The sequence below is a fragment of the Benincasa hispida genome, chromosome 10 (assembly GCF_027475165.1).
Source record: "Benincasa hispida cultivar pf3 chromosome 10, pf3_genome.v1.1, whole genome shotgun sequence".
Lineage (NCBI taxonomy): Eukaryota > Viridiplantae > Streptophyta > Magnoliopsida > Cucurbitales > Cucurbitaceae > Benincasa > Benincasa hispida.
Genome location: NC_143487.1, coordinates 3657256 through 3672761, shown reverse-complemented (window position 1 = coordinate 3672761; position 15506 = coordinate 3657256). Strand labels below are relative to the sequence as shown.

The 15506-nt window shown below is 28.6% G+C and overlaps 1 protein-coding gene and 1 long non-coding RNA gene across 6 annotated transcripts; one reads left to right on the top strand and one right to left on the bottom strand.

Annotated features, from left to right (window-relative positions):
- Nucleotides 1-606: 606 nt before the first annotated feature.
- Nucleotides 607-3485, bottom strand: LOC150033047 (uncharacterized). The gene is made up of 2 exons (XR_016523987.1): nt 1884-3485; nt 607-1235 (listed from the first exon to the last, which is right to left on the bottom strand). It is a non-coding gene; the product is annotated as an uncharacterized LOC150033047 (long non-coding RNA).
- Nucleotides 3486-9108: 5623 nt separating this feature from the next.
- Nucleotides 9109-15506, top strand: YAB2 (Plant-specific transcription factor YABBY family protein). 5 transcript variants are annotated; one of them, XM_090305517.1, is made up of 7 exons: nt 9109-9331; nt 9436-9539; nt 10930-11052; nt 11736-11871; nt 13595-13637; nt 14047-14122; nt 15057-15506. In XM_090305517.1, the coding sequence occupies exons 2-7, from the start codon at nt 9468-9470 to the stop codon at nt 15117-15119; spliced, it is 513 nt and encodes a 170-aa protein (XP_090161643.1). In that variant the 5' UTR covers nt 9109-9331; nt 9436-9467; the 3' UTR covers nt 15120-15506. The 5 variants fall into 5 exon arrangements, with proteins under 5 accessions (XP_090161643.1, XP_038902334.1, XP_038902333.1 ...); XM_039046405.2 differs by having other exon boundaries at nt 9118-9331; nt 13589-13637; XM_039046406.2 differs by lacking the exon at nt 9436-9539 and having other exon boundaries at nt 9113-9331; nt 13589-13637.

Here is a 15506-nt window from a genome sequence, read left to right as displayed (position 1 = left end):
ATGCAAGGGATTGAGTTCCCACTTTAGCTGGTGATGGTCTTATTATTAATTTATCGTGAAAGCAAGCATCACATGTTAATTCATTAGATTGAAGAATCTTCTGGCTCTTCAATGGGTGTCCACTTGAATTATCAATAATTCTTCTAATCATTATAGGCCCTAGATGACCCAATCTATCATGTCAAATAGCAAATTTATCTGGATTCATGAACTTTAGGTTCATTGTTGCTTATGTTTGAATTACTAGTATATGAGTATAATACAAACCAGAAGATAAAGCAGACAACCTTTCAAATATACATTTTTTATTTGAGACAGTAAATATAATATATAGATATTCCACACTATTCTTACGATCAATCTCAATATGATAACCATTGCAACCTATATCTTTAAAGCTTAGAAGATTCCTCTTTTTTTTACTAGAGAAAAATGCATTGTCAATTGTAAAACCTTCGATCAAATTTGCAGAACCTGATATTGTATTTACTTTTGCTTTCAGCATTGTCAATTTAGAAAAATGTTTTTTATTTGTAAGTATTATGTGTGTAGTTGCACTGTCTACCATACATAGATCTTCTTTGCTCATTTTTTAAACACCCAACATATGAAAATATTTCATGTTTCTTCATTAAAAGAAAATAATTGCAATAAGAAAAACAACACTTAAAATATACAAAAGTTACTAAAAACACATGAAGATAGATAAAAGAAAACAACATTAAGTCTAGATATTCTAAAAGTCAAAAGAAACTCTTGATGTTCCACCAACTGTACCAATCTTTTCTTCAGAAGATTCAAAGATGTCCATCACATCTAAATTTGTCATGTGGAATGGGTCAAATATGTCATTATCCTGGTATGCAAAATTTTCTTCCACATTTTTCTCTTTTTCCTTCAGGGAGGCTTGATTGAGATCAACTAAGTTTTTTGAGGTACGACAGGTACGTGACCATGCCCAATCATTCCGCATTGGAAGCATTTATTTTTAACACTTTTAGAACTCTTATCTTGTGAAACTTTTCCTTTGTGATCACCATTTGGTGGGGTTCTATTGAAATTTAAATGACTAAAACGACCACCACGAAAATAATAATTATTTCTTTCTCTGCTATGGTCACGACCTCGACCTCGACCACGATTATTATTAAAATTCACAACATTCATTTCGAGGAATGGTGTCGTTCCGATTGGTCGAGATTCATGACTTCTCATCAATAACTCGTTATTTTGTTCTGTCACGAGAAGACATGAAATTACTTCAGCATACTGTTTAAAACCTTTCTATCGATATGGATATTGCATGAGCATATTCGAGATATGAAATGTAGAAAATGTCTTCTCTAACTTATCATCATCAATAATTTTCTCTTCACATAACAACAATTTTGAACTGATTTTAAATACTGTGGAATTGTAATCGCTTACTGATTTAAAATCTTATAGCCTCAAAGCATTCACTCATAAAGAGCTTTAGGAAGAATATCTGTCTTTTGATGATCGTATCTTTCTTTAAAAAACTTTCACAATATATGGGGATATTTTGTTGTAAGATACTCCATTTTTAATCTCTCTTGGAGATAATGACGAAGGAAAATCATAGCTTTTATTTTGTCCTGGTGGATGTCGTATTTTCTTCTTTAATTGTTTCTTTCAAGCTTATAGCATTTAGGTAAATTTCGGCATTGAGCACCCACGACAAATAATTATTGTCATTAATGTCATGGGTTGCAAATTCTAATTTTGTAAGGTTTGTCATGGCAACACTATCACAAAATATTTTATTTATATTAGAAATTTAATATGTACTAAATATGCAAAATAAAATTTAATTTATTAATTATAATAACGAAGAAAACAACCGACCTATTTTTAGAACGTACCTTCAGCGATGGAAGCAATAGGAGCTCATGCTGGTAATGTGTTGTGAAATTGAGGAGCACGATATAGCACAAGGAATATAGAGAAAATATAATATATATATTAAAAAAATAATAATAATAAAATAATAAAATATAACTAAACTTACAAATAACTAAATTAAAAATAATTAAAATTATAATTTTATGGAAATAGGAATAATAGAAATAGAAAATATAATTTTATGGAAATAGGAGATATATGAAAATTTCTTTTTATTTTCACCAATGTGCATCATCTTAAGATCCACCAAATGTCAATATTTATAGGCAAAGTGGCAAGTAGAATGTGGACTTACATGGATACCAAACATGAATTATTATAAGACACATGGACAACATGAAAAATGACACATGACTTTTAGGACACTAAGCATTAGGTATATATTTTTATGATATTTATAATAATATTAACATTTTAAATAATTATTTAAAGAAATAAATTATCAACAAAAAAAAAATATACAGTCAATTTAGCCATTGATGTTAATCACAATAATCTAGCATTATTTATCAATCACTACAATATAGTTTTTCAAGTTTAAAGCTACTATTTATTAAATTAATTTACTTCATTTTACAATTGATTTTTCTATAAGCACAATTACTTACCAACAATTATTTTTTAAAGTCAATCTCAAACTAACTTAAATCAAGAATATTTTTAGATTGAGCAATGACTTTTTTTCAAATAAATTGTGTAAATAAAAATTTGATATTTTTAGAGGTAAAAATTCAAAGATCAAACTTCTTAATTGAAATTATGACTAGACCAATCGAATTATGCTAGAAAATAAAAAAAATTAAAAAAAATGCTTTTTTTTAAAGTACAATAAAAGTAGAGTTATCTAAAAAAAGAAAGAATAAAGATGGAGAAATTCAAATTATATATATCTCAATTGTTAACACTTTTAGTCCCGAGGCTTGGACTTGTTTGTCTATTTGGTACCTAAGGTTTCAAAACAACACTTTAATCCCTAAGGTTTAGAAAATCATTTTAAATGGTCCCTAGGTCAACTAACAGACAATTAACTCTAAGAACCATTTATAATTATTTTTCAAATCTCGGAATCAAAATGTTGTTTTTAAATCTCAAAAGACCAAATAGACATTAAATCTAAATTTCAAGGACTAAAAGTATAATTTACTTCAACATTTATTTATATCTGTTAGAACTAAACTCGTGTTGAAAAAAAAAAAAAAAGCATCATAGTAATGATACCTTAAATCGGCGGAAATTAAATATACAAAATGACATTAAAGCGTGAGAAATACTGACGTCGGCATGAAGCGTTACATTATTAATCATATAATTAGCAGGCGACATGTCGGTGAAGCAAGAAAAGCGCCGCAAATCGCAAAACTTCTCGAGAGATTGGATGTATTGCTTTTCAATTTCATGCATGCACACAATTGACAGCTTGACGAGGTTCTATTCCTTCCTTCTAGGATGACAATAATAATTTTCACCCAAAATTGAAATTAAAATAATGATAATAATATAATAAATAAATAAATAAAAGAAGAATAAGAGGGGGGAAAAAAAGAGAAAGTTATTGGGAAACAGCTTAGAATGCAGTGACTTTATATGACAAAAAGTTGAGGGGAGAGGAAGGTATATCTGTATGTCTAATCCCCAAATTTGTTATTGTAGATGGATTGTGACCCTTAGGTCAAACCAACCTCTCTGATGAGACAAGATGTGATTAGTGATACAAAGGTTGAAACCATTCGTTTTGTTTCCTTTCATAATTTACATTCGTTTTTTTAGAAAAAAGGGTTTAGTGGGGAAGCACTGTTATAACCAATAGCATTTAGCCATGGTGGACTTTTTTCCCCTCTCTTTCCGAATGGGCTATCTCGATATTCTTAGGGGTCGTTTGGTTTTTTTGAAAATTTAGAAAGATCGAAATATTTAGATGCTTGAAATCATAGATATCTACTATATCTTTAAATAATCATATATTTGTTTTGTAGGAAGTTTTTGCAAGTATCTAGAATACTTCGATAATTATGTGTTTGTTTCATAGGACTTCTAGTTAGAGTTATCTTAAATTTATATAATGTTTTAAGAATACCTTTATGACTATTTATTAATTTATAGTTATTTTAATATAATTTGAACTTATGTAACATATTTGTTTTTATCAATTTGGATTTTTTTAAATAATTAATGTAGCTTATATTATTTTACTCACCAAAATAATATATAATAATTTAAGTTTTTTTTATAAAATAATATTAATTTAAAATTGAATTTGAATGTCTTGCTAAAAAAATAATAACAACTACGATATAACCAAAGTTTGAAGAACGAAGTTAACCTCCAACCTTTTTTCCTACAAAATTATATCATATCTGATATCGTCGTTCACTATAATTATTCATCTTATCAAAGTGAGTATAGTACGATGGTATTTGATATGCATATTATAATAAATAACTTAAGCAATCTTATCGAACATTTTTAATTTTAGTACTATAAATATAGGACATGAGAATTTAAACTTTTAATTTCAAAGGATGAAGGTGCAGTATATATATCAATCACTATTAAATTATGATCATGTTGATAATGTTATTAAACACCTTGTATAAAAGGAAAAGCAGGCAAATCTAAAGCAATAATCCACAAGTCAAACAAAGTGTCATTGACACAACATGAGACAAATAACCAAATAGTAAAAGATAGAAGAAAAAATATACATAAATTAGTAACCTAGTTTGGTGTAACCACACCTACAACAATGAGATAGAAAGCCTGATAAAAACAAATCACTAGTAGAGTTAAGTGGTTACAAAGGAATACTTATCTAATAATCCACACTATCTAGACTCACAACGAGTTTACTCCTAATTACAAAGAGTTTAGATTTTCCCTAAACTTCAGACTCCCCCTCTTGAAATACTTCACGTTTAGGCTCCCCTAAACTTGAGACTCCTATCTTGAAACTATGTTCATCTCATGTTTGTAACATTCTTCAAACATATTTGCTTAGTTTCACCTTCAAAATGACATTTTTTCACTAATTTTCGTAACACTCAACAGTAACAATAAACATTCACTAAACAACCAAGCATCACATTGAAAGGTTGAACAGAAACTCCAATGACACACAATCTCCCTCTTTCTTTTTCACTTCTTTTATATTTGATATATTCAAAAGGGTTAAACCCTCGAAGTCGAATAAAGATTAATATATATCGAGAAAAAAAATCAAACAATCAAATATACAAAATAAGAAATCCTTGTGATAGCCAAAAATAGAAATGAAGACTTAAAATTTGCACCGACGAGAGATTAAAGTACGTTTGCAAGAGTTTCAGAAGGAATACTCGTCCAACCTCAAAGAGGGTTGGCTGTGGCACCAAATCTCAACGTCGAAAGACAAGGTAGACCAACTAGACTTTTGACAGTTGGAGATCTCTTCTCGAGGGTGCCTTTTTTTCTTTGTGTTTCAAATGTTATCAATGTGGTGGGGCAACTCTCATGAGTTCGACTAATAGTTTCAAAAGTCGACGACTCCACCCTACTCGCTTATACTTGTCTGTTTAGCTTTCTTAGCCAACATCTTTAGTTTCCTTGAACCAAGAAGTATTGCTTATCTAGACCTAACAGTCATATTGTTTTTTAACCGAAAGACTGATTTTTCATAAAGTCGATAGCTGTTCACCGCCGCCAACTCTCCTGTATTGAAAGGTAAAGGACCTTTGAGAAGAGAAAAGACAAAAGCCTAAAAAGAATACTTGAAAGAAAAAAATTACCAACCAACGCAACTACAACAATGTAAACTATGAAGTTTCTAGACATTTTCTCTTAGCTAGTCATTTTTACTTTTATGTGTATTCTCCTAAAGTTTATGGAGTCAATTTTCTTAAATAAACCTTTGAGCTTTTTAGTTAAATTCTAAAAATTTAAAAAATAAGAACAAATTTTTAATAAAAAATAGTTTTGTATTTTAAAATTTTGGTTAGGAAAGAAAATATAAATAAAAAGTGAGAAAACAATAAATTTTCATAAATTAAGAACAAAATGGTTATTAAATGAGGTAAATTTCTTCTTTTTATAAACATTTTCAGCTTTAACTTTACAAAACAATACTATTCATTTGAAATATCACTCGAAACAAAAGAAAGATAAAGTAAACTGTAAAAGTAAATAGTCAATTGAATGACAATTTAAAAAGTAAAAGTTGTCAATTGAACTACCATAATAATAATAAAATAAAGTCCGTTTAAATAATTTTCTTTTGATGGTAAATAAAAATATAACAATTTTTTTCACACTCAAAGGGACAAGTGGGACGGTGAGATCCAAACCAATGATGGATACTTCAAACCAACTTCATCAAAGCACACTTTTTATCATCTCATACGGCCCATCTCTTTCCTGCGCTCATCACATAACCCAACTTAATATTCACGTGAAAACCCCAAATAATTTTGTATAGAATAATTACCACTGGTAATATTTTCATAATCGTACATCAATATTTTTTAAAAATAGTAAAATCTATACATGATAGACTTTATGTTGATAAACTCTCTTAGTAATATAGTCTATCATTAACAAAATCTGAAGAGTCGTTTCTTTTTCGAGAATATAAATAATTGGAATATTTAGATGCTGAAATTATAGTTATCCGAAATTATAGATGTCTAACATTCTTAGATAACCATATTTGTTTTGTAAGAATAATTTTTAGGATATCTTGAAATATTTGGATAACTATTTTTGTTTTGTAGGATTTCTATTTGATGATGTTTTTAATTTATATAAGGTTTCAATAATGTCCTTATAATTGTTCATTAATTTATAATTAATTTAATTTTTTTAAAATTAATATAGAATGTTTATATTGGAATGTTTACATAAAAGCAAAAAAAATTAACATCTTGGTTTGCAAAGAACTTTGAGTTTGGAGACCGAAGAAGTAATGGCAACCACACTATCATATCATAGTTGCTCTTTGATTATTTTATTCGAGAGAAAACTTAATTGTTTCTTTTCAGCCAAATGTTCGCATTCCACCATTTAAGGTAATCCATAACACAAAATTAATTAGAGGATAAACAAGATATTAAGAGAGAGCGTTTACAAAGGACATCAAGCCGTCTTCTATTTATTTATAACAAAGATTCAAGTTGATAGGACAACTAAACATGCATGTTCGGTCCGAAGAGTCGAAGTTTGAAGGAGTAGAGACTTGTTGACTCTACTCATTGTTTGACCCATTAAAATTGTGGGACTAATTTAAAACTTATTACATCGTAGGTCCATCACTTAACAACTTCCAAACTTAATAATTAATTCTATTTCTTGCTTCAAAGGTGTCTTACGATATGATTTGTTATAAATTTCAAATTGATTTAAATGATAATTATCACGGAAAAGTATTAGATTTCACATGATTTCATAGAAATTTAGGACGAATTACTTATTGGACTTTGTGAATCTTTGAATTGAAAGAAACAATTCGCACTTTCAATGACAAGTTACGTGATTGTCATCAAATTTGGGATGGGGGTATTGCTTTAGTTGCTTGTTTGGTTTTCCCTAAATGTCCTATTTTTACGGAGTTCAGTTCTATTATTATTGGGTTACACGGGCAGGCAGCCCTTCATGCAACTCTTATCCTTCTCCAAAATATAAAAAGAATTGTAATTACTTATTCAACTTGGTATTCTAAATCCTATTAATAAATCAACATCATAAGTCCATACCATAATTAATAAGCATTCAGACACAACAAAACAATAACACAGTCAAACTGGAATAATTTTGATATTGTATTGCTTCTATTGCTCTTAATCGGAAGGTTTCTCTCTAGCTTTTCTTTTATGTTTGAACTCTCTCGTAACATTTTTATTTGCAATGAAACTTCATCTATTGTGGGCTCGAGATGTAATGAGATTGTTGAGAATGTGTCAATCTAGTTGAGATGTTCTGGTATGTCTACTGATTCATTTTCTCTTTTAGTATATTGTTAAAAAAATGGTTTAAAGTATTTTTATAAATAATAAAAAAAAAGTCAAGTTACTGGAAGATATGCTCTTGTGGGGAGTGTGTTCTCACATAATTGCTCATTGGGATACATTATTCAATTGAATTTGTCACTTTAGTGATGTAATTGTTAGAGGGAAGGTTTGGAGGGGTGCTTGGTATGTTGTTACCTATCACATTTGGTGAAAATATAATAGTTGTATCCATGAAACTACCATGCGTCATCCCCCAAGTGGTTATTCAAGTTGTGTGGTTTGAAGTTTTTATTTGTTGTTCTCACTAACTTAGAGCTTCTGTTGAGGGGATTCAAACATGATCCTCTTACCGAGGCATTTTTATTTAAGTTGTGTGGTATCTTTTTCTTGTTTTTGGGTTGTCCTTGTTCTTCTAGTAAATAATTTGATTATGTTTTTGTTTTAATTAATTGTACCTTGACCTCGAGCTGTGAAGTCACTTCGTTTCATTGCGATTAAAAAAAAATCCAAAAAAGATAGGACTACTTATTCATTGAAGGTAAATCATGAAAAAAAATATATTTAGATATATCTCATGAACCTTACGTCAACTCAATCGATTATTAATCATACCATATGTCATTGGGAGATAATATTGTCACATGACATATTCTTCTTTATTATGTTGGATCAATATGAAATGCACATAATAAATACATCTTTGAAATACAACATAAGTATTACTCTAATTGCAATATTCATGAACCTTACGTCAACATTCACATTGAAAGTAGAAGATAATTAGGTTATGGAAATTACATCAGAGATGACAGACGAATGATGACACAGAGCTATACACAGACAATCCTAAACATTCCACAATCAATATCTCGCCCCCTTCCTCCGCGAACCCAAGATGGTTAAAACACAAAGAAAAATAGTTTTTTGAAAAAGAAAAAAACCCTAAAAACTCTCTCTCAAATAACCCTCATTCCCACCCACTCAATCCTTCAATCATAACACACCCCACAACCCACTTCCCTTTGCCTCTCTCTCTCTCTCTCTCTCTCTCTCTCTCTTCATAAATCCCATTAAAAAAAAAAAAAAAAAAAAAAACCACCTTTGTTTTTTCCTCTCTATTTAAAAAATTTTAATAAACAGAAAAATAAACCATTATGTAGCTAAAAATTGCCCACTTACATTTTACATTATAGTACTACTTCTCTACTCTCTCTCTCTCTCTTTCTTTCTTTCTTTCTCGACCAGACTAGTCCCATCCTCATCTTAATTTTTAGATTTTTGTACACATTCTATTTCCCTTCTCTCTAAATAATAATAATAATAATAAAAAAAAGCATCTTTCTCTTCTTTCTCTAACCCCATTTTCTTTTCTCTTTTCCCCTTTCTTCTTCTTCTTCTTCTTCTTCATCATATAGACACAAAACTGAATTTAGGTAGGTTGCTTCATTTTCTTTCCCTTTTTTCAATTTTGTTTGAAAAGAGTGTCTTATTTCTGATTTTGGGTTTTTTTTTTTTTATAAATATAATTATTTAAAAGATATTTGTGAAGAAAGATTATAAATCAAAGAAATGTCACTGGATATGATGGCATCAGAACGTGTTTGTTATGTTCACTGCAACTTCTGCAACACCATTTTAGCGGTACAAAACCTTCACCTTTCGATCTTTATATATTTAATTTCTTTTCCATTCTTTGATTTGACAATCTCTCTCTCTCTCTCAATTTCTTTTTTTTTTTCTTTATGAAATTTATGAATGTTGTGTATTAATATATTAAAATATGTGTGTTTGTGTGTGTGTGTTTTTTTTTTAATGACTGGTTATACAGTACTTTCGTTTTCATCTGAAAAGACCAGCAAAATTTGTTCACTTTATTCAATTCAGACTGTTGGAGGGAAAAAAAAAAGCGTATATGTATATATGTATATATTTCAAACCAAATCATAATTTTGTTCTTTTTACTGTTGGAATCTTGAACACTGGTTAACAAATTGTGAGATCTTTTGATATTTTTCTCGATAAATCTGCCAAGAAAAGAAAAAAACTGTTTTTAAAAAGTATGTATTTTATGAGGGATTTTTCATCTGGGTTTCTAACCAAACCCTCAGATGTGTACAATTTTGCATTAAAAAAGAGCTGGTATCGTGGCAATTTTGAGAGAAAATTTGAGGTGAAATTTTAGTTTCTTTAAAACAAGAAAATGAAGGTGCAAGCTAGGGTTCTTGATTTTTTTTCTTGTTTCTTTTTTTTTTCTTTTTAAAAAAAAAGAAATTAGGTCATGTGTAATTAATTACATGTGATGAATGAGGATCTGATCTCTCTCTCCTCTCTCCTCAATTTCAACATAGAATGTTGTTAAGATGGGACATTTAACCATTTTTAAATGATATTATTATTATTTTAATCAATTCAATTATGTTTAGACTAACCGATCATAAAATGTTGATCGATTTTTAAAACAAACACTATATTCCAATTCTTGCTAGCTTCAACCCCAGATTCTTCTCATTCTGAAAATTTGTTGTCTCTCCATTTTAGGAGAGCCTTTTCTTTTTAAGCCCTTCCTACAAAATATATATATATAAAAAATTCAAAAACAACATTTACTAATTTTTTCCTAAACCAAAATCTCATATTTAAGATTCGAAAGAGATGTTTGGAGAGTGAAGTAGTAGCACGGAATTTTTTAGGTCTAGAGTTTGTTGATCACGAGGATTTTTTTTTTTTTTTGTGTGGTGGAATGGACTCACTCGACTCTATGGTTTCCGTTCCAGTCATGTCGTTTTCTCCTTTTTTTTTTTTTTTTCCTTTTCTTTTTATCTCTCTTTTTTCTGTTTCTTTAATCTAAATTTTCTTTCTTTTATCCTCTTGCTTGCGGTGGTGTCAGATTAATAGTCAGTAACAGCCACCATTGAAAAAACATGTTTGAATTAAGAGATTAATTATTATTTATTATGGAAAATTAATTTAAGGTAAAAAAAAATGAAATAAATAATATGGGAATTAATGTGAATGTTTTTGTTGGAGATAGGTAAGTGTTCCATGCAACAGCATGTTCACACTGGTGACTGTGAGATGTGGGCATTGTTCAAATCTGCTGTCTGTAAACATGGGAGCTTCTCTTCAAGTTGTTCCTCCTCAAGATTCCCAACAGGTATAATACATATCAAATTAATTAATTACACTCCATTTCTTATTTTATTACACACCCATTTCAAATTAATTTTAGAAAAAAATATCTGTTTCAATTTGATTTATATGTTTCAAAATGTTACAATTTTACTCTTGAGATTTAGGTTTTGTTTTAATTTGATTTCTAGATTTTAAAATTTACGTATGACCTCAATCTTTTACTAAATATACAATATTAATATCTATTAATTAATTTAAAAGAATTATAAGTAATCAAATCTCATTGTTTTGTCCTTAGTTTTAAAATTTCACTTCATCACGCCAAAGATTGAATTAGGCACAGAAATATGCTAATCTTGAAAACCAAGGGACTGAATCAAAACGAAACTCAAATCTCTAGGTAAAATTGAAACATTTTAATAAATTTAGGGACTAAGTTAAAATCAAACTAAAAACTTTCAATGAACTACTAAAAATGCAACCCTTTGAACCCTAGAAACTAAGTGAAATTTACACTCGAAACTTGGAGACGAAAAATATATTTTGCTCTTAATTTTAATACAAATCCATATAATTTTTTAGCATGTTTGTGTGTCCTTTTATTATATATGAATGAAAAATAATTTGTTATTTCTGATTATAGTAGAGTAAATATTATTGGTTTAGGTATATATAGTAATGTATTTGTTTGTGTGTGTGTTTTAGGGCCATAAACAGCAGCAGGTGAATGCTGGGGATTCAAGCAAGGACAGAGCTTCTTCTTCTTCTTCTTCTAAATGCACTAAAATTGGCTCTCTTGATTCTGCTGAACGTGACCAACATAGAATCCCTCCTATTCGCCGTGAGTTTCTTTTTCCCTCTCATTTTGTTATTATTTTTAATTTCATAATGAAGATTATTTTGAATTATATGAGAACAAATTAAAAATAAGTAAGTTTAGTGGTGAATGAAAAGTTAAATAGCCCTATTAAATTTAATTCAACCATTTGTATCATAGTTTAATTGCCGAAACCAACCACCCTAAACTTATCTAATCCCATCCTCTCTCTCTTTCTTTGTATATTAATGGGAGCACAATATTAAAAACACTTTATTTCTAAAATGTAGTTAACAAAATCAAGAAACCACTTAGTAGAAGCAGCATTACTGATGTTTTCTTTTCAAAATAGGAAAAATGATGGTGTTTATAAATTTAATTTTCAAAAATCAAACACTAAATAATTATCAATCAAACATTATAATTTCAAAGACGTACTACTATTTTCAGAGAGGTAGATCGAGATATAAATACACATTGGTAATAAATGAACTTCATTATGAAAATAAAAAGTGGAAAACATTAATAATTCACATGGAATTTATGGTACCATGAACAAAAATTAGCTCTCCCTTAATGAATAGGTGAATTTTACTAACATTTTTTATTCAGTAAATAAACTATATGAAAATGTAAATCGTCCTAGTTCTCGTTTATTGGTGTGGAGACAGGAATATAAAAAGAAAGAAGAAGTATATAGAGGGTTCTTATTTAATTAGTATCGGTTTAAATCTCATTTTAGTCGTTAAACTTTCAAGTATGTTGATATATATAATCTCTACGTTCTCGAAATATTTATTTTTTATCTTCATACTTTCAAATTCTTTCTATTTTAGTCTCATTTTTGTTCATATTACTTTTCTACCTCTTAAATCTGTTATATTCATATCTATATTTGTTTCTAACTTATTAGTTATTTTTGTGAAAGTTCAATCAAGAGTTGGAAACTAAAACTAGAACAAATTTTAAAAGTTTATAGACTAAATTTTAAACCATATTGTGTAGTTATTATATAATAACTTCCCCAATGCAATTAAATGAAATGATATGCAAATATATATAATTTTTTTTGGATATGAATTGTTACATGCATATGGATGTGGCCCTATCTTGGATGGTGACCAAACATGCATAATAGAACTTGACCCATCAACATCATGGGCCATTCTCTATACATATATATGTTATTCCGTATGTATGTATTTATATATGATATGTATTGGTTATTTTAGTTATTCAAACTTAGCACAAAAATATGAAAAATAACTGTAACACACCCATTTTCTGAATTGCCTTTCACTCATTTGTCACATGTCATTGATTCCTCTGCTCTTTTTTTCTTTTTCTTTTTTTTTTTGCACTTTTTTTTTTCATTTTCCATTTTTTTCCTTCATAATTACACTGCTTTTTTATCTAGTTAATTAATTAGATGTTTAATAGTACAAATATGATAAGTTGATTTTATCTCCCCTTTGAATTTGGGTGTTGTATGGATATAAGATAATGTTTGTTAGTTTTCTTTTATGGTAAACTCAGGCTAGCTAATGATCTCTACCTATGATTTATGATTAGATTTGACCAAATTAAGGCATTAAGGTTTAAGTAGTCGGATAATTATTAGTTTTAATGTTGAGAATTAGTATCATAAATAATAAAAATATAACATAAAGTTGTTTGATAAGAGAGAATTGAAGAGTTTGTTATTATTGTATTGAGTAATTTAAGATTTGGATGTTGGCAGCACCAGAGAAGAGACAGCGTGTTCCTTCGGCGTATAATAGGTTCATCAAGTAAGTTGATTTAATTTGCTTAATTGGGGTATTTTCTTTCTTTCTTTTTTTCTTTTTTTGTTTTGAAAACGATAAGAAATTTGCTTAATTGGGGTATTAATTAACCATAATTAATTTTGTTTGTGATTTGAATATATTTATGTGTTTTAGGAAATTTCCATATATACAAAAAAATGTCAATCTATTTACAAAAATAACAAATAAATACAAGTCTATCATATAATATCAATGATAAACTTCTATCAGTTTTTATCATTAATAGACATTGATAGACTCTTATTAATTTCTATTTGTCTCTATCAAAGAAGATTAAATTTTGTTATTTTTTATAAATAGTTTTTTTTTTCTTTTTTAGTTTTTAAAATTCCATTTTGTAATTGTAAAATTAATTAAATGTGGGATTTTGTAGAGAGGAAATCCAAAGGATTAAGGCTAAGAATCCTGACATAAGCCACAGAGAAGCCTTTAGCACGGCAGCTAAAAATGTAAGTACTTATAGCTTTTGCTTTTAGCTTGCTTATGTAATTAATGATCTTCCTGCCTTGTTTTCTTTTGTTTCCATGCTGTTTTTGGATAATGTTTTGACATAATCCTAATTTGTAAATCATTTAGAAAATTTGTTTCTTAAAAAAAAAAAAAAAAAACTCAAATTGGGGGGCTTTCCTCTTGCAATCACTCCTGTTTCTCATTTTATTAATGAAGTATCATTTTTTTTAAAGAAAAATGTTTAAAAAAAAAACTTGATTAATAACTTTTATTTTGTTTTCTATGTCATGTTTATTATTTTATCATTTATATATAGACCAAGATAGAAAGTTTATGATAAAAAGTGGCAAAATCAAAATATAATTTTCTCTTTTTTTTTTTTAACAATATACACAAGGTAAGAGGGATTAAGAAGTACACCGAGATATCTCAATTAGGTTGACACATCTTTAACACGCTCATCACGTTCCAAGACTAAAAGTGATGATGCAAAATCAAAATATAACACACTTAAAAAGTAAATTATATATATTTTGGAGATGGGGAATGCTCTTTTATTAAGTGCATGTGACAATACAATAAGAGTTGTAATCAGGATCAAGATTAGATTTTAAAGTCTAATCAGAGATAGATGAAAAGTTGACGAGGCAAAGTTTGATTTAAACCCTATTTTCTTGACATATATACTTACAGCACTAGTTTTACACGTAATTTTTTTAATCCTTTTTAATGAAATATAAGCCGGAGAAGAAAATTTTAGATTAAGATGATGTCTTTTGAGTTTATTTTTCTAAATGATATGGCTTTTTGATGGAGTTGAACATATTTGGCTTGACCTGGGAACTTAATCCCAATAATTGAAACATTGGTTGATTAAAGTGATTAATTAAATTATTAACCCACCTAATTACTGATGATCATTTGATTTTGCAGTGGGCACATTTTCCTCACATCCACTTTGGGCTGAAGCTGGATGGAAATAAGCAAACAAAATAAGTTTGAATTTGACCAGAAATCATCACAGTCCATCCAAACTGTCCAATGGGGTTCTGCCACCTGTTAATTCTCTAAAGTTGATGATGATGTGTCAATAGATCATAAAATACTAATAAAACACCCCTTTTTTAAAAATTAATGTGTATTAATTTAGATGCTATTATTAAATTCCAACAAAAAATGAGGTTGATGATCAAGTACTCCTGCCCTGACCCCTCACGTTCTCTATAGGAAAGGAAATTACTTTGATAACCTCACCCCCCCCCCCATTGTCCTTTATTTATTAATAGGTGTGATGTGATTTTATTCCCCTCTCTCCTTGTTAACAAGTGAGATTAATGAATGATATTACCATATTTATAAATCTATTTATTATTGTTGCATTTA